We start from the raw sequence: 27,868 nt of genomic DNA, 5'->3' as shown, positions 1-27,868 counted from the left end.
TGGTAGGATGATCATTTTTATTAACAGCTTTCACTTAACCCATGCATATGCTATATTGTAGAAGGCATTTATCCTCAGAGAGTTGCAAATTATGTCACAGGAACAAAAGGCAGGTAAAAAGGAAGCTTGGCTTCAGGAGAGGTGGGACTGTTGTCATGAGCCTCAGAAGACTAGAATGAAATTTATTTTGAGTTCTCCATTCTGGGATTGTAGAAGTCATTCTAAAACTCTTAGAAGGAACAAGTAGTTCAAACAATTAAGAAGAGAGATTAGAAAGGAAACACAATAGGCTGGAGCACCAAACACAGCAAGAAGTTCTCTAAATGGGGAGGTGAAACTCCCACTCACACATGCATTCTGCTGGGATGGGGATTTTCTCCCACTCTCCAATGGGCTTCTCTGCTCGCCTACCAGCTACAGAGCCACAGAGCAGACCCACATTGAGCACTGCCCATTGTCTACCCTGGGAAGCAATGTCTGCACCACAGCATGAGACTAAGGAGTTGTGTCCTATGCATATGTTCAGATTTTTATCACTTTTGCAACATGCAGATCTCAGCTTAGGGCAAAGTTAAATCTTTCAATTACTTATGAGCACAGGACTAAGAGTATCCAGAAGTGTATGTGATCCGAAAAGGTCTGCACAAAGACAGCTACCACATCAATGCATTGTAAAAACAAATCCCAAGAATGCAATTCAGTAGGTGTGCAGAGTCCATGTTTACAATTTCAAATATAAGACCCAATTAAAGGGCACATGAATCTTTAGTTCTAAAACAAACATGAACTGAATCACTTCATAAGCCAAACTTTTTTTTTTTACATGTAAACTCCACTTTGTTAACTTTATTTCTGTCTTCATCCAAATAAAGTGTCATATCTTCAGGTGTAGTTCAGTGTCATGCTGCTTCACTGTCCAAAGCTGTCCCCGAAGTTTATTCCTTGATGAGTGGAACCAGGGTAGAGCTTTAATCTGTTTAAATTTTAGAGTATGGTGCATGGAGCAGGTGGTGAAAGCATATTCTTGATTTTCTCTATCTCTCGAAATAGCATCATGCCCTCACTCTGGAATCCTTCCTTGAAAAGTCTTTCCTTTTCCTAAAATTGAGAAAGAAAATGAACTCAGTTGGCATCCCATATTTCTCAGACACTCACAGATGCTTTTTGGTAGTTACACTAAATCCTGTGGGGATTTTGACATTTTTCTCAAAACACTTTTCCTTCTTTAACTTCCATAATTTCTCTCCCCTGTCTACTACTCATGGAGATAAACATACACATTGCTCTCTCCAGCTTTAGAAATGTAGCCTGACATTTCTAAACACAAGTAGCCTACAACCCTCAGGTCTAATTCTTATGTACATCCTTTGTCTCATGTAAACCAAAATTTTCTATAAAATCAGCACTAGCTTGTCTGTTCTTTCTTGCCTCGTCTCAGGGCTATGCGGTGTGGGCTCTCAAACACATGGAAGAAGGTGATAAAGATAGGCTCAAACAAAATGGAAGGTCACTACCTGAATCAGAATCAGGGCAGGTGGTCAATCAAGGGATTTAGTACATGTCCCAGTTTTGGTAACCAAGACAGAAGGCAAACATATTGAAACAAGTGTGTTCTTCAGTGCTCAGGCAGTTTTATCAACAACTATGGAAACTCAGTATAGATGTAGATGGATAACCAGAAAATAAGATGTTACTGGCAATGTGAACATTTAAACATTTTGTTTAAAGGTTTGAGACTGACCCAACTCCCTAAGATGCTTCCAGAAAAAACAGCATTCTAGGTGGGTGTGGCAGAAACAAAATTCCTATGATCCTATTCAATATAAAAATAATAAGATTTGGATATTATATCACAGAATCTGATGCAAAAAGCCATTTTACATGTAGAAATTAATCACTCTATTTAGCACAGGAGAAAATAATAGTCTTTAATTGGTTAGTTGAGGATTCTATCACAGATATCCTAGAAAACACCTGAGGAGAATCTGCAATTCAAATCTCCAGTTTAATAGACATACCCTGATAAAGGGCTTCATTTAGCAGTAAGCAGACTTAAAGAGCCAGAGGAAGTCAGGAAAAGGAACTGTAAGGGGATAAGAATGTAATACAGTTTGTGAATGATACCCTGAAATTGGGAGAATGTATGTTATTGACCTTGGATTGAGGTTGGGAAAGATGGAACACGGAGTCTCTATTCACAAGTTAGTCAAGCCTTGACCTTGTGAACCTAATGCCTCAGCCTCCTGATATACATTGTTGATTGGACCACTGGAACTGAAAATTAAAACGGTGCAGCCAACTCTGCTGACCTCCATCAGACCTGCCTAACAAAAACTATCCAGGTCCACAGAACAAGAACCAGGTAAAGCGCTGTAAAAGAGTTTTCCAAGCAAATGTACCAAGAAGCAGACTGGAGTAGTCATATTCTCATATCTAATAAATCGACTTTCAACCAAAATTAATCAAAAGAGATGGGAAGGACACTTCACACTCATAAAAGGAAAAATCCACCAAGATTACTTCTCAATATTGAACACGCATGCTCAAAATACAAGGGCACCTGCATTGGTAAAAAGAAACATTACTAAAGTACTCATCAAACCCCACACATTTATAGTGGGAGGTTTCAACAGCCCACTTTCACCAAAGGACATGGCATCAAGACAGGAATTAAACAAAAAATAATGAAACTGAGAGTATGAATCAAATGGACCTAAGAGCGAGGGGTTCATTTCTCATATCCCATTCAGAAACTAAGCCAGGGACCTTTTGACCATTTGCTATCTAGCCTATCTAGGTGAAAGGTCTTCTGCTTTCCTAGAAATTAAAGACCTCTGCTTCTGCAGTTCTGCAGCTGATCAGCCTGACCCAGTCCTTTAAGGCTGACTTCCCCAGCCTTGAGTTAGCACCTCAAAGTGACAGAGTGGGAGGCTAGGGAAAGCTTCCTGGGGAGGAAGGAATTGTGCTTCTCTAAGTTGAAGTATCAGGGAGAAAATGGGACATGGACTTAACTCTGCCCTTTGTGCCACTACTTGTACAACTTTCAGAGCTGTGTTCACATGGTTAAAGCTCACTGCAAGTTTGCATATTCAGATCATAAATTGAATAAGAAGTTATAACAGAGAATTCCTACATGCATACACAGTAGGAACGATTATCTGGCTTAACTTTCACCACTTCTCACTGAACTTGCAGGGTTATGTGAAGTTTAAAAGTATAACTAAGCCTTCCTTGCAGTCCTGCTTTGACAAACTTAGTCAATATCTTATCTCCTGGTTTTGCTCCTGGGTCCTTTGGTGTATATCTTCTTTACAACCTCAATTTAATGATTTCTGTAACCCCTTGGAATGTGTCCTAAGTTGTAGATGTCTGCTGTTATCTCAGAAGCAATTAAGAAGTCCTGTTATAAAAGCAACTCTAACGCTTCTGTGGATATTGCCACTTGGAAACAATGGTAACCCTAGTATGCTGGATGTTTCTGCAGAATAAACACTCTATCTTTGCATACTTTCTGAGTCTGGATTCTTCCTTCAGCGATTTTCAGACCGTTAAAACAGATATGTGCAGAACCTTTCACCCAAACTCAAAAGAATTGATTTCTTATCAATATTTCATGAAACCTTCTCCAAAATTGAACATATAGTGGTTCACAAAGCAAGCATCAATATATACAAGGAAATTGAAATAACGTCTTGTATCTTATTAAACTATCATGGATTAAAGCTGGACTTTAACAACAACAGAAAACCTAAAAACTCATGGAAAATGAACAAGTCCTTAATCAATGATCACTTGTTCAGGAACGAAATAAAGAAAGAAATTAAAAACTTCCTGGAATTTAATGAAAATAAAGGCACAACATATCCAAACTTATGTGGCACAATGATAGTAGTGTTAAAAGGAAAGTTCATAGCTCTGAGTAACTTCATAAAAAAATAGAGAATTATCATACTAGCAATTTAAAAGTACACCTTAAAGGTCTGGAAAAAAAGAAGCAAACACACCCAAGAGAAGTATATGGCAGGAAATCTCAAGGTTGAAATAAATCATTTAGAAACGAAGAGAACTATTCAAAGAATCAACAAAATAAAAGCATGGTGCTTTGAGAAAATGGTGCTTTGAGAAAATCAACAAGATAGACAAGCCTCTATTCAAACTAGCTAAAAGGCAGAGAGACAGTATCCAAATTAATAAAATCAGAAATAAAAAGGGAGTCATAACAACAGACATTGAGGAAATCTAGATTCCCTGGCTCTTACTTCCAAAGCCTGTCATTTACAAAACTGGAAAATCTAAATGAAACCAATGATTTTGAATGATTTTCTAGATGGATAGCACTTAAATCAAGATCAGATAAACTACTTAAACAGTCCTAAAACACCTCAGTAAATAGAAGTAGTTATTAAAATTCTCCTAGCCAAAAAAAAAAAAAAAAAAAAAAAAAAAAAAAGGAGGGGGAACTGTTTCAGTGCAGAATTCTACCAGACTTTCATAGAAGAAGTAATAACAACACTCCTCAAACTATTTCACAATATAGAAACAGAAAGTACCTTACCAAATGCATTCTATGAGGCCACAATCACCCTGATACCTAAAGGAAGAGAACTTCAGACCAATTTCTCTTATGAACATTAATGAAAAAATGCTCAATAAAGTACATGCCAACTGAATAAAAATATATCAAGAGTGTTGCCCACCACGATCAAGAAGGCTTCATCCCAGGGATGCAGAAATGGTTCAATTTATGAAAATCAATCAATGCAATCTACCATGTAAACAAACTGAAAGGAAAATAAATCACTTGATCATCTCACTAGATGCTGAAAAAGCCTTTGACAAAATCTAATGCCCTTTCATATCAAAAATCATGGAGATAGCAGGGGTATAAGGTGCATACCTAAATATAATCAAAGCAGTATACAGTACATCAATAATTAGCATCAAATTAAAAGGAGAGAAAATTAAATCAACATCACTAAAAATATGGATAGAATGAGGCTGCCCACTCTCTCCCCATCTATTCAATATAGTTCTTAAAGTTCTAGCTAGAGTGATAAGACAACTAAAGGAAATCAAGGGAATACAAACTAGAAAGGAAGAAGTCAAAAGTATCACTCTTCTCAGGTAATATGACAGTATACATAAATGACTACCAAAATTCTACCAGAGAACTCCTACAGCTGATAAATACTTTCAGCAAAGTGGCTAGAAAAAATCAACTAAAAAAAAGAAAAAGAAAACAACAATGACAACAACAAACAAACCACTAGCCCTTTCTTACACAAATGATACAGGGACTGAGAAAGCAGTTAGGGAAGAAACACCCATTATCATAGCAACAAATAATATAAAATATTTTGGTGAAAATTACCAAGTAATTGAAATACTGAAGAAATAAAAAACATTATGATGCTGAGCAGTGATGGCACAGCCTGTAATCCCAGCACTTGGGAGGCAGAGGCAGGCAGATTTCTGAATTCAAGGCCAGCCTGGTCTACACAGTAAGTTCCAGGGCTGTACAGAGAAACCCTGTCTTGAAAAACCAAAAATAAAACAACCAAAACAAAACAAAACAAAACACATTATGACAAGAACTGCAAGTCCCTGAAGAAAGAGATCAGAAGATGGAAAGATCTTTCCCTACTTATGGATCAATAGGATTAACATACATAGTTAAAATGACTAACTTACAAAAAGCAATCTCCAACTTACTAAAAACAATCTACATATTCAATGCAATCCCCATCATAATTCCACTATAATTCTTTAAATCCTTGAAAGAGCAGTACTCAACTTCATATGGAAAAAACAACAACAACAACAACAAAAAAAACCAGAAAAGCTAAAATAATCTTGTGTAGTAAAAGAACACCTGGATGCCACACCATCCCTGATTTCAAGATAACTGACAGAGCAATAATAATTCAAACCAAATGGTTATGGCATAAAAACAGACTGGTTGATCAATGGAAGTGAATCAAAAGCCCAGAAATAAACCCATACATCTATGGACAGTTGGTTTGTGACAAAGAAGCCAAAACCATGCAATGGAAAAATAAAAGAATATTCAACAAATGGTACTATTTTAACTAGATGTCTTCATATAGAATTGAAAAAGACCAATAGCTATCACCTGCACAAAACTCAAGTACAAGTAGATCACAGACGTCAATATCAAACTGAACACACTAAATCTAATAGAACAAAAAGCAGGGGAACTGCCTTAAATTCATTCGCTTGGCATAGGGGATTGTACTGGCAGGGTTTGTGTGCCAACTTGACACAGGCTGGAGTTATCACAGAGAAGGGAGCTTCAGTTGGAGAAGTGCCTCCATGAGATCCAGCTGTGGGGCATATTCTCAGTTGGTGATCAAGGGGGGAGGGCCCCTTGTGGGTGGTGCCATCCCTGGGCTGGAAGTCTTGAGTTCTATAAGAGAGCAGGCTGAGCAAACCAGGAGAAGCAAGCCAGTAAGGAACATCCCTCCATGGCCTCTGCATCAGCTCCTGCTTCCTGACCTGCTTGAGTTCCAGTCCTGACTTCCTTTGGTGATAAACAGCCATGTGGAAGTAAGCTGAATAAACCCTTTCCTCCCCAACTTGCTTCTTGGTCATGATGTTTGTGCAGGAATAGAAACCCTGACTGAGACAGGGATAATTTTCTGAACATCAATAACTCAGGCACTAAGATAACCAATTAATAAATGGGATCTCATGAAACTGAAAAGCTTTTACAAGGCTAAGGAAATTATCAATACGATAAACAGCAGGCAAAAAATGGGAAAGGATCTTCATCAATCCTACATCTGACAGAGGACTAATATCTAATATATATATACAGAACTCAAGAAAATGAACATCAAAAAATCAATTTAAAACTGGGCTACAGAACTAAACAGAATTCTCAGCAGAGGAATCTCAAATGGCTGAGAAGCACTTAAAGAAATCTTTAACATCCTTAGTCATCAGGGAAATACAAATCAAAACAACCCTGAGATTCTATCTTACAACTATCACAATGGCTAAGTTCAAAACTAAAGTGGCAGCACATGCCTGGAAGGATACAGAGAAAGAGGAACACTCCTCCACTGTTGGTGGGAGTGCAAACTTGTAAAAATCACTTTGAAAATCAATTTGGCAGCTTCTCAGAAAGTTGAGAATAGTTCTATCTCAAGACCCAGCTATACCACTCCTGTGTATACCCCAAAGATGCCACACTATACCACAAGGACACTTGCTCAACTATGTTCATTGCAACTTTATTCATAATAGGCAGAAACTGAACAACCTAGATGACCCTCAACTGAAGAATGGATAAAGAAAATGTGATATATCTACAAAACGTAATCCTGTTCCACTATTGAAAAACAAAGACATCATGAATTTTGCAGGCATATAGCTAGAACTTGAGAGTATCATTCTGAGTGAGGTAACACAGAACCTGAAGGACATGTGTGGTATGTACTCATTTATAATTTGACATTAGCCATAAATACAAATTAACCATGCTATAATCCACAGACCCAAGGTAGCTGAGTAATAAGGAATCCCAAGGGAGGATGTGTGACTATTACTTAGAGGGGGACACAAAAGAGTTATCAGAGGTGGATAGAGAGAGGAATCTGGGTTGGAGAGGAGGTGGTGAAGAGTATGAGGATGGTGGTCAGGTTTGGAGGGAGGGGGCAGGAGAAGCCTGGGAGTGAGACTGGAAATCAGTGAGGGGCATCTCTGGGACCAGCTAGAGACCTCGGTGGGGAGCCTACAGGGAGTCTATAGGGGTGATCCTAGCTGAGATTCCTACCAGCAGGTAATATAGAGACTAAACTGTCCACTTCCTGTAGGTAGGCAAGACTTCCAGTGGAAGGAGGGGGACATCAACCCACCTATAGATCCTTCGACTTAAAATCTGTTCTGCCTACAGATATGCAGGGATAAAGATGGAGCAGAGACTGGGGGAATGGCAAGTTAATGACTGGACCAACTTGAGACCATCCCCAATAGGAGAGAGCCAACCCTTGACACTATTAATGTTACTCTGCTATGTTTGCAGACAGTCACCTAATCTCGGTTTCCCAAGAGACTTCATCCAGCAGCATATGGAAACAGATGAGGAGACTCATAGCCAAACATCAGGTAGAGTCTTATGGAAGAGTTGGAGATAAAATTGAGGGTTGTGGAGGTAGGGGGTGGTCAAGGACTCCACAAGAAGATCTAGAGAATTAACTAACCTGGGCTCATGGAGGCTCCCAGAGACTGAATCACCAATCAAAGAGCATGCAGGGTTTTGACCTAATTTCTCCCCTACCCCCCCCACCCCCATTTGTAGCAGATGTGAAGCTTGGCCTTTATGTGGCTCCCATACCATTTGGAGTAGGGGCTGTCTCTGACTCTGTTCCTACCTTTGAGTTCCCTTCCCCTCCCTGGACTGTATGGTTGGTCTCAATAAGAAAGGATATCCTTTGTCCTGCTGGGACAAGATTTCTCAGAGTGATTGGTACCCAAGGAAGGCTTCCTCTTCTCTGAAAAGAAGGGGAAGGGGTAATGGGAGTGAGGAATTATAAGGACAGAACTTTGAGGACAGAAGGAAGGGGCTACAACTGTGATGTAATGTGAATAAAAGATAAATTATGAGAGAAAACAAAGAAGCAAACAAATAAAACCTAACCAACCAAAGAACCCAGTACAGCCATAACTCAGTGCAGTCAAGTACCTGATGTTTAAGGGATGTGACTTTTATCATTTCTGCCATTAACTCTTTCCATTCCAAATCTCTCTTCTCATTCAGTTGTCTTATGTGCTCTTGATAACTCTTTTCCTTCTGTTCCATCAGCATTTCATGCTTCTTTTGCATTTCCTCCAATGCTCTGTTTGCAGCTTCTGCGGCTTCACCTTTTATACGTTCCACTGAGAAAGAGAAAGAAACAAAGGAGACAAAGAGTCAATTTTGTGAGCTGCTTTTGTTTTCTACCACTTTGTAGAATCTTTACCCTGGAAGCTGGCTAACATGGAGGGACATTGCCACGTCTACTGGTTTAAAAACAGCCACCATGAAGCTAAGAGTGACATTTGTCATCTTTTTCTCTACAGTAATGATATCATATGGACCAATATTGCAAAACATGCCAAGAATTTCCAACATCTGGAATCTTCTCTGTAACTCTCACCTTCGATCTGCTTTTCTTTTTCTGTGAGTGACTGGTCCATCTTCAGAAGTGTATCAGTCAAATCCTGCTTGGACTCAGAGTACTTTCTCAGCATCTCTTCAGCCTTGATGTTGAAGACAGTTAGAATGAGGAAGAAAGTATATGAGTTGAAGATATACCATGCTTATTTCATTCAATTTTATTTTCTCAACTATGCAACAAATCCTTGTAATTCACACAGTTTTTCAAGTTTGAGATTTTAAAATAAACGTGAGGTACCCATCAGACATAATTACTTCAAGCCATTCAAATTTTAGTAACAGGTAACTCCATTCATCTATCTGCATCTTTGATGCTTTATCTCTCTCAAAATATTTATTTCATATGTTACCATCAGCTATAATGTTGATTTCAGCTTCAAAATGTAAACTTCTTTAACTGAAAAACAATTTTATCATACCATACCTTCTGGTCATTTTCTTTTCCCCCAGCCCACTCCAGATCCTCCTTACCTCCTTACCTACCCAACTCCATGCCTTTTCTTAGTCTCTCCTTTTAAAAAACAAACAAGTAAACAACTCCCCCCAAAAATCCAAGAAACTGTCAAATACAAACAAAACCTACTAAAACACAAAAATGTAAACCATAATTAAGATACAATTAGAAGATCAGTAAGACAAAAAACAAAAATCACCCAAACACAGGAAGACAAAATGTCTACAATAATACCGTTGAGTTTGTTTTGTGTTAGCTGTGCATTTTCCAACAAGGATACTGCTGTGAAATATTAACTAGGAACTTTTCCTTGTCATCTGGTGCAACCAAACCTCCTAGCTTGAGACTACCCTTCCTGCCTGAATGACTGCTGCAGACCATTCTCAGAGCATCTAGAATGCTGTCATAACATTTCAAGAAGTGTCATTGTGGTGGTTTGAAAGAGAATGGCTCCAATGAACTCAAATATTTCAGTGCTTAGTTATCAAGGAGTGAAACTGTTTGAGAAGGATCAGTGGGTATGGTCCTATTGGAGTGAGTGTCCCTTTGGGCTTTGACTTTTGAAAAACTTATGCCAGGCCAGTCTCTACAGATCAGGACATAAAGTTTTCTGCTACTTTTTCAGTACCATGTCTAACTATGTGTCACCATGCTCCTCATCATGATGATAATGGACTAACTCTCTGAAGCTGTATGCAAGCTTCAAATTAAATGTTTCCTTTTATAAGACTTGCCTTGGTCACAATGGAGATTTGAAAATTGTATGTAGCCAAATCTAATCTTGGCCTGTATTGCCTAAGTAGGACAGTTTAAAATGGTTAACAACAAAGACTATATACCCTGGATTTTTTATTACTCTGTGAACCTCATTGAAACTGTTATCTTGATTGAGGTCTCAATTCTCTTCTGCCCCCATTTCCTTTGGCTCTATGATATAATAATAATATCTAATAGAACTACTGATGCCAGAACTCAATGAGTTAACTTTTAGAAATAGTGAGGACAATCTATGTACCAATGCTATTACTACGATTATTACTACCCTCTAAGCTAGCATAACCTAGTGCTTTGAGGGAGAACTTACTAGTTACTTGGTTTGGTTTGGTTTGGTTTGGTTTGGTTTGGTTTGGTTTGATTATTTCATAAATTGCAGTAGCCCTAGCTCCCTGAGAAGTACTCTAAACATTGGGGATAAATAAATCACTGTTGGATGATCGGATGAATAAAAGAGACAATGAATGATTTCTACAAACATCTCTGAGAGGTCCAATTGTACTCCCAAAGAAGAAGCTACTGTCTGTATCACACTTGACTGCCTGGATGAATGTAAGATGAGTGCACAGCCCACAGACTGCATTGTAGCTTCCTTGCAGTCACTGACATTTGATGGAGATTCTACACCAAGCACCAGAAAATGCTCCACTGCTTACCTGGAGTCCCTTTCCAGGAGTATGGATATAGTTTTTCACCAGTTCTTGTTTCTTTTGTAAAAAAAGGTAGTAACCTCCTGGTTTATAAAATGTCCCCTGCTTCACTTCTTCTTCCAGAGGACCAAAGAGACCCTCCAGTAAATCTGAGCAACAAGATGATGACATGTCCATGTTCTTCTGAACTAAAGCATCTCGCTTGGCTTCCAGCTGGGTCTGGTGGTGCACAGGAGGGAGATACACAACAGACTTCTTAAGATTGTCTAAATGGGGCCTCATTCTTTACCTCACTGTAAAGTCTCATTGGGTTCCTTCAGAAACTTCTCCTTTAGTTTGGCAATCCCTGAAGAAATCCTCCTGCATTCCTCCTGCTGCCCACCCTTCCTGATTTACAAAGTAATTGTCAAAGCACAGATAATGTATTATAGGAACTATTTTATTTTTCAGTCTCTGATTTTAGAGAAAGTTCTCATCACAAAGGTTAGAGTTAGACAAGCTCCTGTGTACTCCCTGAATGTACCACTCTACTGCTTTGTGTCTTTAACATATGAGGACAGATATTTTCTTGTGTGTGAAGCAGGGTGAACAATACCAATTTCAGAGGTCTCTAGTCAGATTATGATGTAACACAGGTTACTAAGGCCAGAGACTTTACTAAAAGTACTAAATAAAAGAATAAATATTTTTTGATATTGTGAAATTCTGTGCGTTTTTTGTCACTGTGAAGATAATGAAAGATGAAGACGATAATTGTCATGCCCACTCTCTACTCCAGTAAAGTCTGCAATATCACGGGTAAAAGCTTGATCATGGACAAGAGGCATTATGAGTTCAATGGGAGTTTGTGCCTTCTGGATATTCAGTCAGTTGTTGGTATCTCCTAAATCAGATGTGTTCCAGATTAGTCTTTCCAATCGTCAAAACCCCTTCTTATTCAGGCATAAAGGTACCCCAAGAAATGATTTGTAAATAGCTAAGAAAAAAAAGGTGTTTGTTCCATGGCCAGTACAACGTTCCAATATATCCTAATTTATTACCAAGCTGTCATTAGCTTGGAATTTCTCACAAGGAAGCTGCCTTATCAGATAGGATGTCCTCAGAGTTAGCAACAGAGGTCAGGCACCATTACTTACTGTTAACATACTTAGAATTCTCAGAGCAGTCCCATAGAAGACAGACCTGTTTTACATACCAGAGAGTAATTGAAGGGCTTCCTTCACTTAAGGACATTTTCAGGAACTGCTAGATTGGAACTTCCTGGTGCTCACCTTCAGCAGACCCAGAGAATTAGCATGGGAATACCAAAATAGCCCCAGCAGGGAGGGCACCACTGCTCTTCTGCTTCACACCTGGATACCTGATCTTATGGACCTTGATGTAACCATCACTTGCCTACAGGATCTTTCTGACCTTGATGTGACTGTCACCTGCCTAAGGGACTTTTGACATTTGCCCTGTTTTCTGTATAGTATATAAGCCTGGTTTTCACTTTGTGCAAGTACTTAGATGGACTAGGACTTAGACTGAGATTCATTGCTTCAGATTCAAGCTCCGAGCTTCATGCAGTCTGCACCCCTCCCCTGCTCCGGTCCCAAGAGTTCTTGGGCCTAGGCATGCAGCGCCTGTCTAGAACAGGTGATTGTTTTAGACCCAGTGTGTTTCAGATGGCCTCAGATGTGCCTCAACTACTGAACTACCAGATTTCTCATTTCTTTTTTGTAATGACTATAAAAGTCTGATGCCATTTTTAAGAAATACAGCACTTCCATATGTTGTCTCTGCCATCATTTCTTTGCCTACGCCTTGTCGACCTGACTAGCACACCATTTTTCCTACAGGTTGAGGGAGGCCCAGACTGGCTGGCCCACAGCAGATAATGATGTGAATCTCAACAGTTAGAAAGCATAAATGTACATCTATATATATTATATGCTAAAATTAACTTACATAAGAAGATGTCTATTTCCAACTGACATTGACAAGCTACCTTCATAGAAGTTTTGATCACAACAATGTATCATTAGTAAAATCTGGGGAGACTAATCAGGGAGGGATCATTACTAATTAAATGTTCATGTTTTCTTATACTAAACAAAATGAAATTTTGTGGAAAATGTGATTAATGATAGTGCTAGATTTATTTTATCAAAGTTCAGTAGAATCTAACCTTTCAATAGTCATTGTAAATCTCTGCACATCACTGAATATCCCTGTCTTGGAGCCTAAGGACAATTCTCTTCTCAAAAAAAAAAAAAAAAAAAAAAAACAAACAAACAAAAAAAAAAACCCACATATTTTCCTGACTCTCAAGATTTTGAGTGCCACACTTACCCCTAATTCGTTCTGGAACTTCTGGTCTACATCCTTGAAAGAATTCTTCATGAAGACCTCAATGGCCTCACGTTCACAGGTCCTGTGCAGGTCCAGCAGCTCCTGGAGGGTTTCTGTGGGCATCTGGATCTTCTGATTAATCTGTTCTTCATAGTAGGTTAAGGCCTTTTGCACTGCTGCTGAGTTCTCTATCTGGGCCAAAGTCAGCACAGCACTCTCCATGCAGGGGAGAGACCCACTGCAGATAGCACTGACATAGGTCTGCACCAGGATCTTTAGACCTATATAAAGGAGTTTCAACATGATTATTAGTTGTTGGTCAGAATACATAGCTTTCACAATTTTATGAGAAAGAACATCAAATGGATAATGTATTAATCTGGAGATCCAGAGATCAAAGCCCAGTTTTACTGCCTCTATACTAATGCCAGAGATGGATTTTGTGTTGAATCCCTCAGGACAGGGTTTGAATGGACTGAGACACTGTATCTCCTTATTTTATCACCTCTCTTTTTAAAAACCCGTTCCCATTATCTTTCATTTCTCTCTCATTAAGAGGCCAAAGAAATAGCTTATCATTGTCTTTCTCCCCTTCCTGTTTTGTTGTGGTTGAGTTGTTTGGTTGCTACTCTTTCTTTCTTCCTTTCTTTTTTTCTTTCTTTACTTTTTTTTCAAGTGCTGCATTCTACTAGCTCTCTTTCTACACTCTATAAATGAGTCTATCCAATTCTTATTTTCAGGAACCCTATAGAATAACCAAGATATTCAGGTTTTCTTACATCTTAGCTCTTTGTAGGACTGAATTCCACATCCCAGGGACCAGCTCTCAGGCAAGTAGAGCAGCTGCCATGTCCTTCCTCTCAACAGTTCTGTGTGAGTCTGTCCTGTACTTTCTTTCTGCTTCTATAGTTGGGATGAATCATGGATTTTCTTTTTTTCTTTCTTCTAAATCTCTAATTACATTTTGTGTGTGTGTTTCATTTGAAATAGTCTAATGTTTCTAAGACTTTCCTTAACTTTGATATGTAGCCAATGATGAACTTGAGTTTTTGATCCTCTGCCTCTACCCCTGCAAAACTAAGATTACAGGTTTTCACAGCCATATCAGTTCATGTAGTGCTGGATCAAACCACCAACTTTCTGAATGCTAGTAAATCACTCTACTATCCAACATCCCTGGCAAGTGAGATTCCTGACTCCCTGGGGTTTCCTACTATAAATATCAGGGGAAAAATCCACATTAAATTATTCAAAAACAAACAACTTCACCCACTCCATAAACTAATTCTTCCTGATATTACTTTCTTAAGAAATAATACAATACACAAGAAATGAAAAGTGTAAATCTGAGGTGTCATATTCATCGTTTCTTCTTGGAACTACCATACTGTCTTATTTTATTATAATGAAAACTTTTACATTTGACATCAAAATATATTAGCTTCCATGTCTCTTCGAAAGTTATTACTGCCACAATTTTGTCCTAACCCAATGACCACTTAATTCTATTCAAGTGTTATATGTCTATAAGTTAGAGACCTTCCTACAAAGCTTGAAATCAATTGTAAATTCCAGCAGTCATGTTCTACTCTATTAGGACATCACCATTGCATCATGATTCCACTCCTCTCATGCACTCTTTTCTTTCAGTCACATAACATTTACTTTCCTGAAGTTGGAAAGTCATGTCCTGCCTTTGGCTTCACTTTGTTGCATTAGTCCAATGTAGTGTTTGATTTTTTTTTTTTTTGAGATAGGGTTTCTCTGTACAGCACTGATTGTCCTGGTACTCACTTGGTATACCAGGCTGGCCTCGAACTCAGAAATCTGCTTGCCTCTGCCTCCCAAGTGCTGGGATTAAAGCTGTGCCACCACCGCCCAGCAGTCTTTGATCTTTTGGGACTTTTAGTTAACCTCTTCATTAGTAGGGAACCATGAGAAAGTGTAAATTTTATCTTAGGCTACATTGGATTTGGGTGACTTCCCCTTCCCTTTGCTATTACAAATATGAGTTTTTTTAATCCCAGCACTTGGGAGGCAGAGGCAGGTGGATTTCTGAGTTCGAGGCCAGCTTGGTCTACAGAGTGAGTCCAGGAAAGCCAGGGATATACAGAGAAACCCTGTCTTGAAAAAGAAAAAAGAAAGAAAGAAAGAAAGAAAGAAAGAAAGAAAGAAAGAAAGAAAGAAAGAAAGAAAGGAAAAAAAAGAAATAGATTTAGTTCCCAAGTAAGTTCTGCCATGAGAAGCATGCACAACATTTTCAACAATATTAACAAATGGTGTTTAGTCTGGTGGGAAGTGGCTTTGTCAGTATTCTACAATGAGCAGATGACTACATAAGAGGCAGAAGGGATGACTTACGTGGCCCATTGACTTCGATGCCACCAGACAGAGTCTTGACACCAGAATACCTGAAAATGTATGAGCTGAATTCTGCAACCTGTTCTACAAATTCTTTATTCAGCTCGTCTTCCTGCATAGACTCGAGTTTAGAAAGTTGCTTCCTGTAGGCAGGCCTGTCGAAGATGAAGCACTTCCTCATTGGGAAGAACTTCCTGATACACAGTCGAGGTGCATTAAATTTTTTACTGTCCTCATCAGTTCCTTAAGGAAAGATAAATTAGATGTATTAAACTTCAAATAAATTCTTAAAAATATATGATGACATTTTCAATAATATAACTTTCCCAAAGCAAGGGGGAAATAGCTAATGTAGAATGAACAAAACAAAAACAAAAGGAATGAGGAAGAACAGTCCCTCTTAGGAGTTGTGGATGGTACAGTTCAAATTCAGCCAAGCTATGTTTTTACTTCCCATAACAGCACTGAAGAAAGCACAATTACAGGATGAAGAATTTTACCAGGAGTGCAGAAATGATCCTTATGCCATTGTTATCACTATATCCCAAACTTCCATTGATCCCATTTACCTTTTTTCAGAGCCAGTGAGTTCTCCAGGTACTCATCAGCAGTGACAGGTTTTCCATTAACTTCCAGATCCAGGGAAAAATCCCTCAGAGTCCACACAAAGATGGGAAAGAAGCCTACAAAGTCAGCTGAGTCATCTAGACCACTCTGATCAGGTGATGACTTTGATTTGATTAGATCAGTCAGTTCTGTCACATAGCTGGCAAGCTCAGTTAAGAAAACAACAGGGAAAACTTCATTTTTATGATTGGATCTCACCACTACCCCTCACTTTCCTTTTTAGCTTATTCATTTTCAGAATTTGCTTGGTAACAATTATCTATTTTATGTCTTCTATGAAACAAGAACTGTCTCAGAGACAAACAAAATAAGCAAAAGAATGCCAATACTAGAGTTTATATCATACTTAAAGAGATAGACAATAAGTACATGAATAAAATACAAAAAAAATCCTCAAATATTGCTAAAATTGTTATGCTGAAAAATAAACTAGCCCAAGCAATAATGAATCAATGCATGTATCTGCATGGGAAGCTTGCACATGGAATTCTTCAAAGGACTACTTTTGTTCTTCAAGACTCTAGGTTATCAAAAATCCAAACATGGAATGTATAGGAGAAGAATGTTCTAAATAAAGGTTACATCACTTATAAACCTTTAAACAGGAAAATATGATTATTATATACTGAGCATAAATAATGCTTGCCAGTGTGGTGGAGCAGAAGTTCCAAAAGACATGAATGTAGGACATTAAGTTAGACAGACTCTAGTCTCAGTTTGATTTGCACTAAATGGAAGGCACTTTATGTAGAGAACATATGATATGGCACTATTTCTGAAGATCACACTGGCTGGGATGGCACTTGGTAATCAAGAGTATAAGCAAAGAATAATTTGGCAGGTGACATGCCCAAGACAAGAAAAGCTTAGACTAGAGTTTGTTGTGGAAGGTATGTAGAGATGTAGGGAATGGTAGGCTGATATTAAGGTCTGGTTCCCTAACTGGTTCTTGATTTGGTCAATAAAGAAGGCCAGGAGCCGATTGCTGGGCAGAAGGGACAGGTGGGACTTCTGTGTCACTGGAGGGAAAGGAGACACAGGAAAATAGAAGGGACTTTTCAACTGGGCTTTGGAAAGAGAAGCATGAAACAATCACATAAGATCTAAGGAAAGGTAGGACCAGCAGCCTCTATCACCTTGAAAAGAGGCAGAGGCTACCGGGTGTGAGCCATTAAGCTTAGCGCATGAGGAGAGATGGGAATAAAAAATTATTGAGAGCACTCATTTCCAAGCAGGAGGTATTTGAACCCAGCAATTATGGTAGCAAGTGAATTCTTAAGGTAGCAGGTGAATTCTACAGTAATAAAGCTATCTGAGTGTTTTTCATTGCATAAAAGTGGTAGAGAAAGAAATTGGGTTGGTGCTGGTGGTTTGGTAAAACTAAGCCAGGAGGAACAAAAGGGACCTGGTACAGGCTAGAGTGCAGGCAGCAGCTTCGGGGTCACAGCTCTGGACAAAGGCGGTAGCATGTCTTTAAAATTACACACACCACAGAGAATCTGTCAGCCTAGGGAAATAATTGCTAATGGACCTGAGAATAGGTGTAGAATATTACTTCTCTTGTACTAAGAAATGGTTATATTAAACGATTTCTATGTTTTAAATCCAAGCAATTTTGGGAATGATGAGAAATGCTAATGTAACAAGAAACACGGAAAAAGGAAACATTTTGTGAATTTTCATTTGAATTGTCTCTAAGATATCTCCATGACGTGTTCCATCAGCAGCTAAATGTAAAAGGCTGAATATGGCCATGACTACAGATCCATACTTGATGACAGCTGACACATGGGTGTTACAGAAGCACTTGAGGCACAATGACAGTCCCTAGAGACAAAGTAAAAACAAGATATCAGAGGCATAGTGAATAGAGTCATACACTTAGAAGCCACAAAAAGAAGAGAATGTAAACATGAAAGACTTGCTGGTGTGGGAGGTAGAATACTCAAAAACTTAGAAACTCTAGCAGTAAGAACCAAGTTATACAGACAGGAGGAAGAGTTCAACTCATGGCATCTGCTGAGACAAACAACACAATGGTCCACTGGATAAAGGAGTTACTTAAGCTCAAAATTTGAAGTTAAGTTCATTGAAATTTAGCAAAGGTTGATAATTACTTAGATAAGGTAATAGGAGGATGGAAACTGTATGAGAAGGATAGAGAACAAGGACTTCAGGTATAGATTCTTTGAGCCAAAACATGTTGTGTCAAGTGGATGTTTTAAAAAAGATCAGAAAGAAAGGTGCTGTACTCTGAGAGCCTGAGCTTCAGAGACCCTAGTCTTCTTTTTATTAGCATAAGAATGAGAGCGTTTAGCATGGTCTAAACAGGAAGCATACCTGTGTCTTCTATAGCTCCATAACATGCAAAGTGAGAGGTTCGGATAAAACAAAACACACAGTACCTCGAGGCAATTAGCAGGAGATATTACCTCCAGGACATTAACTGGACAGTGAGATGGAAACTTACAGATGCTGGCAGGAATGGTGATTCACAGGGACATAGTTTAAACTGATGTTGAAGATTTGAAAAATGTGGGCTATGAAGCCAGAAATGGATTTTCTGGTTAGTATGTGACTCTGTTTAAAGGACACATGGGCCAGGAAAACTTGAAGTTGTGATGGGACTGAGGTAAACCAGGTGTCTTCCCTTAGATTTGCTATTGCAATTGTGGTGACTAGAAGAGAATGGACTTACCTGCCAGTTCACTTGATGATATAATGAAGCTATTCCTTCTAGGTTTAGAATCCCTTGATGAGGTTGTAGGATTAATATTACCTATAGCATTCAGTTGGCCGTCAGGATATTACTATCATTTAGATATAATGATAATGGTGACTATTGAGAACATGGGTTCTAAATCATGTTGACGATTTGGACAAATGCAGGATATTGATCCAGATAGGGATGCTCACAGCAATGTACCTTTCTGTCTAAGGCAATGTATGATATAAGAAGTTTGAATTTGTAGTGGATAGTGAGAGAAACTCACATGAGCAGTATCAGGAGATTTGTTAATCAGAGACTGAAAAATACTAAGGCCCTTGCTGTCTATCTAGCTGATGTAATACTGAAGCTGTTCTTCGTAGGATTAAGACTACACTAGAGCACAGCAAAAGGATACTGCAGCTGGTCCATGGCCTGCTGGTTGATGGTTCCTATGCTGTTGTAGATGAAGGTGCTGCTGAGGAGGACTGCCAAGGCAAAGATCCAGCAGTCGTTCTGCTTGTCACCCTATAGGTCAGTGAGTGAAGAAGAGTGACTAAGAGACTGCCCATCAACTCCAATAGGCAAAGATTGCCTTTGTCTATCCTCCATCCACTATGACATCAAAAACAAGTCATTTCTACTACATTATTTCTACCTGTACAGTGATTTTATGAATCTTCATTTCATGCTGTATCATTCAAATATGACAATATACATTCATGTATATGAGAGCATGAAAAACACTCACACTTAAAAGTCATCATATACATCAGTTACTAAAATCTAAACTGGCATACTGTCACTTACAGGACATGTTATGGTAAAGGCCGTTTTAGGACTACTGACAGTAAGGTCTTTCAATAAGAGGTTTTTTTTGTCTCATATTGGAAAGAGTAGTAATGTGATCCTCTATTAAAAAAATGTCATTGCACATTGTGGTGGTTTGAAATAAAAAAAAAAAAATGATGCTACTGCAAATTGTGGTGAGTTTAATCTGAACTGCCCCCACAGGCTTATATTTTTAAATGCTTAGTCATCATGAATGGAGTGCAAAATTTTTAAAATTTAGAAGGATTAAGAGGTATGGCCTCATAGGAAAAAAGTGTGTCACTTAGGGTAGGATTTAAGGTTTCAAATGCCCATGCCAAGCCCAGTCTCTCTGTCTTTGTCTCTGTCTCTCTCTTTCCCTCCCTCTCTCCCTCCCTCCGTCCCATCCCCTCTTTCCTTCTTCCCATGGATCAGGATGTATCTTTCAGCTACTGTTCTAGCACCATGCCTACCATGTTCTCCACCATGATGATAATAGACTAAGTCTTTGAAACTGTTAAATGTTAGCTAAATGCTTCAAAAAATTGTTGCACTGATCATGGTGTCGCTTTACAGAAATAGAGAGCTACTTAAAACATAAGTTTTATATTATTTTCATCTCCTTGTAGAAGATACAATTCTCAACATTTCCATACTCTCACACTTGGGCATATTCAGAAAAGGTATAGTCAAATTTAGTGACACCATTAAAAGTCTTACCAAAACATGGTGTCACTACATAAAATAAAAATGACCAAAAGATATCAGTTATTATTATGAAGGCTAACTGACTGTTAATCAGTTGATTATAGTATCAACTCTTGGTTCCTATGTCACATAAGTGATACATTAATTTGACTCATCAGAAGTATAAATAAAGATTGGAAGGTACTATTGATGGACCATAAATAGATATGAAAGATTATTTTCACCTTTTCTATGTCTTCCAGGCCCTCCGTGTCAAGCAGAACTAGGGTATGTTCTGGCTTCTGGGGATGAGGCATACACCACATCCAGATGCCCTTGGTGTGAGACTGTACAGTGGAGCCCATGGAGAAGCCTACAGAGTGGGGATAAGATAAGGAGATAAAAAGGACGTGCTTCCTGAAATATCATCAGAGTGAACATGTTTACCATTTACAGGGCAACAACCAGTTACAAGTATTGGTTTTGATTTCAAACCCAGAAACAGAGAGGGCAGAACATCCAATGCTTATTAGTCATTCATTTCCATCTTAGACATCAGTGGACACTTGTTCTTCCAAGATGAACATTCTAACATATATTTCATAATTCATCATAAAGTAAGTTGACTGTCTCTACTAATGTATTATTTCTTTTACTAAGACATGCTTATACCTTTAAAAGTGAAAGTAGTGGGATTATGGGAGGAAGCAGTGAGAAGACTACTTCAAGAAAGCAAGTACACTGATGGATACATAGCATCCCATATCACCTGCATCTCTGACTTCTTTCTCCTCACATTTGCTTGCTGGATGCTGGCAGTGGAAGTGGGAGGAAGACTGAGCAGAGCACTTCTGGTAGCACTCACCCTTCTGCTTTCCAGCCAGCTTGTTCATCAGATAGGATTTGCCTGTGCGGTAGAAGCCCACTATTGCTACCACCACCATAGGCTGTTGGATAGCAGACAGGATCTCCAGCGCTTCGGGGTTGACCACCAACTGCTTACTAGAGTTCTCGATGAGGCACACTGGGCCTGGCATGTGGATTTCTGAGGCCATTTCCAGAGAGTACCCCTATGTTTGCAGGAAAAGATAAAACAGAAAATGTTCTGAGTCAGTTGGAAGAACTCACTTCAATGACCGGGACTATCATGAGCATGTTATAAACCAAATGGTGCATTAGCAGTACATACATGTTGGCTGGGAACCCAACTAACTACCTGAAGCTAGTAAGGCCATGGATCGTGAAGGAGATCCTACTACTGCCACCTTATTAAACTAGCAACATTCTTAACTGCATTCTAAATACCTATCCTTATTCCCACAGATAAGTGTACCTGTCATCTTTCACCAAAGAAATTTTTCTTTGTAACAGATGGAGACTACTACAAAGCCCCAACTACAACATGATTGCTGCAACTAAGGCTCAGGGAACATTGCAAAAAAAGGGAAAGGGGTGAAAAGATTGAAGAGTCAGAAAATCAGGAAGTCTGATGTGAGCCTGGGGTTCCAAGAAGTGATGGGGGAAACTATACCCATGTAGTCTCAACAACCTGGCTGCCTAAATAAGACCCAAAGAAGTACAACACCAATAGGCACGCTTAACATCAAAGGGAAATCTCACAAGGCCTGAGCCCTAAAGAAAGCACTACAAGAAACTAAGGGATGCTGAGATTGGAGCACACATTCTCATGGACGAGCTCCCTAATTATTTATCTAATACCAAGTGGTCTGTGCTGAAATCATATACATAAGATAACATTATGCAGATGGAACAGAATGTGTGTCCATTGATTTAGGAATAAATGTGTGTGTGTGTGTGTGTGTGTGTGTGTGTGTGTGTGTGTGTGTGTGTATGCATGCATGTGTGCTTGTGTGGGTGTGTGATAACAATTAAAGGGAAAAAAACATGGATTTGAGAGAGAGCAGCAGGTGGCACATTAGAGAGGTTATTGGAGAGAGGAAGGGGAGGAGAGAAATGATGTAATCATATATTACTTCCAGCAAATTATTATTAAAAATAAGATGGAGAAAAATGTTGTCTACTCAGAATTTATTCTTTCCATATTTTAAGTGTCCTAGAGTCCTTAATGACTGTACTGAAGGCTAATTTATACTTCAAACTACTTTAATTTTGAAATCCATAGATAACTAGAAAAGTTTATCTGTTTTGGGGGTTTCATGTAACACTCCAAATGTTCTGTAACCACAGTCAAATGACAGGAACCAGAATTGAAACATTTTTATAATACCGTAGTAAACCTGCGTGTCATTGAGCCTCACTTCATTCTATCACCTTTCTATTACTGTTTTTTTTAAGTTTTATTGCATTATAACGAGAAAAGTTACATGATTTCAATTTATCTGAATTTGATAACATTTAAAAAATATATTTTTTAAAGATGTATGCCATGCACACTTGCGTGATGGCGGTATTTGAGGCAAAAACTTCAAGGAAAGTCAGTCTCCTGCCTCCACATTGAAGCCTGGCACCCCAAACTCAGAGATGGCTCAGATATGTCCTCGTACTTGTGTGCTAGGAACTCACCAAGATATCATTTCTTCACAGCTAACAAAAGAAAATTCGGACTTTGCTTTCTGACCCTCATCAATGTTCCAACTTCCTAGCCTAACCCTGGCTTGGAATGTTAAGCCATTGATACTAATAGCCTCCAGCATTGTAAGGCATAAAAGCTTACAGAATGGGCAAACTATCCCAGGGCTAGATCAGGTGAAATCCTCATTCTTAGTTAACTTAGGCAGGCAATATTAGATTTGCAGCTGAATCACTCCTAGGAACTGGCCTAGCAGGTGCTTCCTGGGGCTAGCTCCCGCTGGCCCAGAAAAGCAACTTAGTTGAAAAACTTACCTGGGCCCACCCAGCCTGTAACCATAGCAACGAGCTGAAGAGGAGCTGTTTTCTGCTTTTTAGAAGCCAGGTGATTCTGGCCAGAGCTAAGCTTTCTTTCAGATTGTAATCCTTGTTTAGTTCCTGCTAAATTAACATGTATTTACTTTGCTGCCTGACTCATTGTGTTCCTAACATAGAGCTATGTACCTGTACTTTGTTTTGATGTATTTTGATCATTGTACCATCTGACTTTTTCAAACCTTTCTGTATGGACTATTTAAACCTGAACTCCATATTTGAAAAATACATTCAGATTTTACACCACCTGTGTGTAGTCTGTTTGTCAAAGCCAAATCCCGTGCACACCTGGCCAGAATCCCTTGTCCCGCGGAACAGGGACCCCACGAGAAATCCCGGTCCATGGCAGATGTATTTATTTATTTATTTATTTTATGTGTATGAGTACACTGTAGCTGTAGAGATGGCCATGAGCCATCATGTGGCTGCTAGGAATTGAACTCTGGCCCTGCTTGCTCCAGTGTAATACACTTTAGCTGTCTTCAGATGCACAAGAAGAGGGCGTCAGATCTCATTATGGGTGGTTGTGAGCCACCATGTGGTTTCTGGGATCCGAACTCAGGACCTTTGGAAGAGCAGTCAGTGCTCTTACCTACTGAGCCATGTCGCCAGCCCCTAAAAACTTATTTTAAGTAAATAGAATTAAATCACATTCTTGTTATCCTTTGGTATTCCAACTCCTCCCAGAGACCCCCCCCCTTCAATACCTACAATATCTTTTTTGTCATATACTTTAAAATTTATAAAATATTGTAACAATAAAAATGAGTATTATAAAATTACTGTTCTTTTCTTGCTATGTGATCAAATTCAGGATTCTTCATCAATCATCAGGTGTCTACCTTCCTCTCATATTCAGGAGGCTTTAATTCTTTGCCATTGATTGGGCATTTTAGAAAGGTATAAGCCACTCCTCTTGTAGAATACCCCTTACCTTTTGTTTTCCTGATGTTTGTCCAATATTTGTTTTGAATATATCAATTATTTCTATTTATTGGGCAAGAAGGTCACAGAACTGATACTCTGCCATCCTAGGTGATCAAAAGAAGGGATTTGGCCTTAGAGTGTCCTGTAGACAATAGTAAATGGGCTCAAGCTACTACCAAAATTGGAAAAGTAATTCCCTCAGTGTAGTGGCAGCAGAGGAGCAGCCTCTGCAGCCCAGTCCTCCTTGGCAGATGTGCACCCTGGAGAGAGAGTCTGGCAAGAAATGAGAGAGACACTGGACCTAGAAGGATACTATCATACCTGATCCTTATCTCTGAAATTGGCCTGCAGCAAAAGATATATATTGGATCTATAGGAAAATGTTGACTAACCCTAGAAACTAGTGTGACATCACTGTAAAAGCAATGGACTCCTAGCCACAGGGTGGAAGAAGCAACTTAAGCCTGGTAAGGGCATGTCTAAAATCCTCGAACAGAGTGTGGAACCTGTTGTGGGTGGGATTGGAGCAAGAGATTCCAAGTCCCAGAGACAATGAGCCTAGAAGCAGAAGTGTGGTGAAGCAGTCCAGAGCTAAGGGCTTCTCAGCCTACTCCACCCAAGTCACTACAGAGAGGCACAGCAGAAGGAAGGCTTGAGACAAAACTGGCTCCAGTAGGATCCTGATGGACAGAACTGAACTAAGCCCCGAGGACAGGCTGTCCTCCAATCAGAAGACTTGACTGAGAAAATAGTGTCTTTTGTTATGTCTTGTCCTCCAATCAGAAGATTTGACTGAGAATAGTGCCTTTGGTCATGGGATGTCCTCCAATCAGAAGCCTTTGACTGAGAACATAGTGTCTTTTGTTATGTCTTGTCCTCCAATCAGAAGACTTGATTGAGAACATAGTGTCTTCTGTTTATTTCATTGTTCATTTGTGCTTATACTTTTTTTAATCTCTGATTTGTTATTTTTATTTTAAAAATCATCTATCCACATAGAGGTATAAAAGATAATAGATATATTTCTTTGGAATTTTTTTACTTGATTACCTTCTGCCCCTCAGTGAGTGTGTACTGTAACTTATATCTTGGAAAAAAGTTTGTGTCTTTCCTTCTTTTCTCAAAATGTAAAGAAGAATGCTTTTTCTCTGCTTTAAGTATGAGTAATCCATTACTTTTTACTCATCTCTACGGTATTTATTCTGCTCTTTTAGCCCATTCAAAGTTGGGTTTTTTTTTTTTCACTACTTAAATACATGACATGTTCCCCATTCTGGGTCCTGCTGCTCTGCTAAGTCCTTGTAGTCAAGACTGAACACAGTATCATTTTCTGCAAGGAACACTGGGAAAGCCATCAAATCGCCACACTCGGTGCCACAGTAACTTTTGTCCTAAATATTACCACAAGTGACAACAAATCATTAGAAGACTCACAGAAATAGTTAAAGTGTGAACAGAAAAGCCAAAAACTCTCAACTGATGCATGGTAGTAAGATGTCAGGATGATATCAGATCTGTGGTGAGCAACCCTCGAATCTAGTAAAGCAAGACGTGAATGCAGTTAATGCTTTGAAAGTAAATATTGGGCAGTCAAAGTTGCTACAGCCATCATCATTTCTATTAAACCTGGTTAAAATAGGAACATCTCAAGACAAACAAAAGTTCAAAGAGTTCATGGCAAATAAGCTAGAGGAGACAGAAATTCTTAAGGGAGTACTATCCACAGATCCACAGAGAAATAAGGGAGGAGGAGAAGGGGAGGAGGAGGAGATGGAACAGAAAAAGAAGAAACAACTTCACATAAGAAAACACAGGAAGAAACACAGTTCATGGAAGCAGAAGGTGAACAAAAGACACAGGGCAAGGAATTAATCATGCCCAACCCTGAACGCCCATCACTGTGGCAGGGAGAAAAGAGCTGTCAGTTACCTCATTAACCAGAGCAGCAGACAGAATCACGAATAATAGCAAAACCTATGACCCTAAATGCAATGGTACTTGGTGTGCAAGTTAAAGGCACAAGCTGAGTGACTGCACAAAACAAACACAACAACAACAAACCCAAACAACAAAACCCCAGTGATCCACATCTGGACAGTGGCTCAGGGGTTAAGAATTCTTGCTGTTAAAGAGTTTGGGTGTTCAGTCTCCAGCATCCAGACAGACAGCTCACAATCATGTGCTCCATCAGCTCCCAGGCATCCAAAGCCCTCTTCTAGTTTCTTCAGGGATGCACACACACACACACACACACACACGTATGTATATACATCCTGAGCCTGCAGAGAAATGCAAATTAAGCCTACATTGACATTGTCTCTCACCCCAGTCAGAAGGGTTATCATAAAGAAAGTAAATAACAAAGAGTCATTTGTGTTCACTTTAGCATTGATCACATCTGGTTTGCTCCACATAAACCCAACAGTGTGCCAGGCCTCCCTTGTCCTGCTTCCTGTATTTTGCAGGTACCAGAGCAGAGATGCTGGTCATGTTTCTGAATCAGAACCTTTCCTTTTGAATGAGAATGGACCCAAAAAGCTAATAAGATGAGAGTTTTGATTTTTAAAATTCTTTTTAGTTATGTGTATGTGGGTTTACCATGCATTTGTAGGGGCCCACAAAAGAGAAAAAAATTGTCAAATCGCCTAGAGCTAGAGCTGCAACAGTTATGAACTGCCCAACTTGGGTCCCAGGAACCAAACTTGAGAGTCTTTTGAAGCACTGAGCTATTTCTCAAATCCTGGTAGTGTTTATATTTACTTGAGTTGTGCCCCCATAAAACTGGAAGAAATCAATAATGATGGTCCAGAAAAGGTGTCTGCAGAAAAATTTATAACCACCTGCACTGTTAGTGGAACGAGTATCTGTTTTGACATGTTGCAAGTTGCCAGAGGTGTACAAACCTTATTTTTCAAGACTTGTACAAACTGGCATTAGTGCAGGTGAGTTTATGTGAGAGTTTCAGGGCATCAAAGGTTATTTAAAGTACAAAGAATGCTGAAGTCCCCCACACCTATGCTCTGTGGACTCCACTGCCTGATACCTATTAATTAAGCATAGCAGAAACCATGGAGCTGGCAACATACCTTCCCTCCACACAAACTCTGGATTCTGAAGACTCCTGAGCCACAGCAGCCTCCTGGGGAGTGGTTATTTACAGGGATCCATCAATATTCTGGAAGCCTTTCCCACATGTGACCCCTCTCCTGTCTCCTGGGGCAGAAATCCTCACCTTTGGGTAGAACCTAGGAAGTGAAGAGGAGCTGGTGGCTTCTTCCCTCCTGAATCGGGATGCTCTGATGCACCTGGTGTCTTATCACTTTGCCTCTCCAATATCTTGGGCAGTCCAGAGCATTAGCAAAAATTTTCTGCTGAGGCAGATAAATTAGAAGGATTTCTGCAAACACAGTGATAAAGAAGAAAGTGAAATT

General features: G+C 39.2%; 1 protein-coding gene across 3 annotated transcripts; it reads right to left on the bottom strand.

The window, feature by feature from the left end:
• Window positions 1–27,868, bottom strand: LOC116093873 (guanylate-binding protein 1-like). 3 transcript variants are annotated; one of them, XM_031375693.1, is made up of 12 exons: window positions 27,670–27,868; window positions 27,524–27,576; window positions 21,451–21,655; window positions 20,831–20,958; window positions 19,507–19,616; window positions 16,324–16,520; window positions 15,755–15,997; window positions 13,394–13,674; window positions 11,066–11,278; window positions 9,162–9,264; window positions 8,708–8,901; window positions 1–1,098 (listed from the first exon to the last, which is right to left on the bottom strand). In XM_031375693.1, the coding sequence occupies exons 3-12, from the start codon at window positions 21,638–21,640 to the stop codon at window positions 985–987; spliced, it is 1,773 nt and encodes a 590-aa protein (XP_031231553.1). In that variant the 5' UTR covers window positions 21,641–21,655; window positions 27,524–27,576; window positions 27,670–27,868; the 3' UTR covers window positions 1–984. The 3 variants fall into 3 exon arrangements, with proteins under 3 accessions (XP_031231553.1, XP_031231552.1, XP_031231555.1); XM_031375692.1 differs by having other exon boundaries at window positions 27,524–27,868; XM_031375695.1 differs by lacking the exon at window positions 27,524–27,576.

The sequence above is a fragment of the Mastomys coucha genome, unplaced genomic scaffold (assembly GCF_008632895.1).
Source record: "Mastomys coucha isolate ucsf_1 unplaced genomic scaffold, UCSF_Mcou_1 pScaffold16, whole genome shotgun sequence".
NCBI classification, from domain to species: Eukaryota; Metazoa; Chordata; class Mammalia; order Rodentia; family Muridae; genus Mastomys; species Mastomys coucha.
The sequence above is the reverse complement of the archived record's forward strand: the minus strand, read 5'-3'. Positions and strand labels throughout refer to the sequence as shown.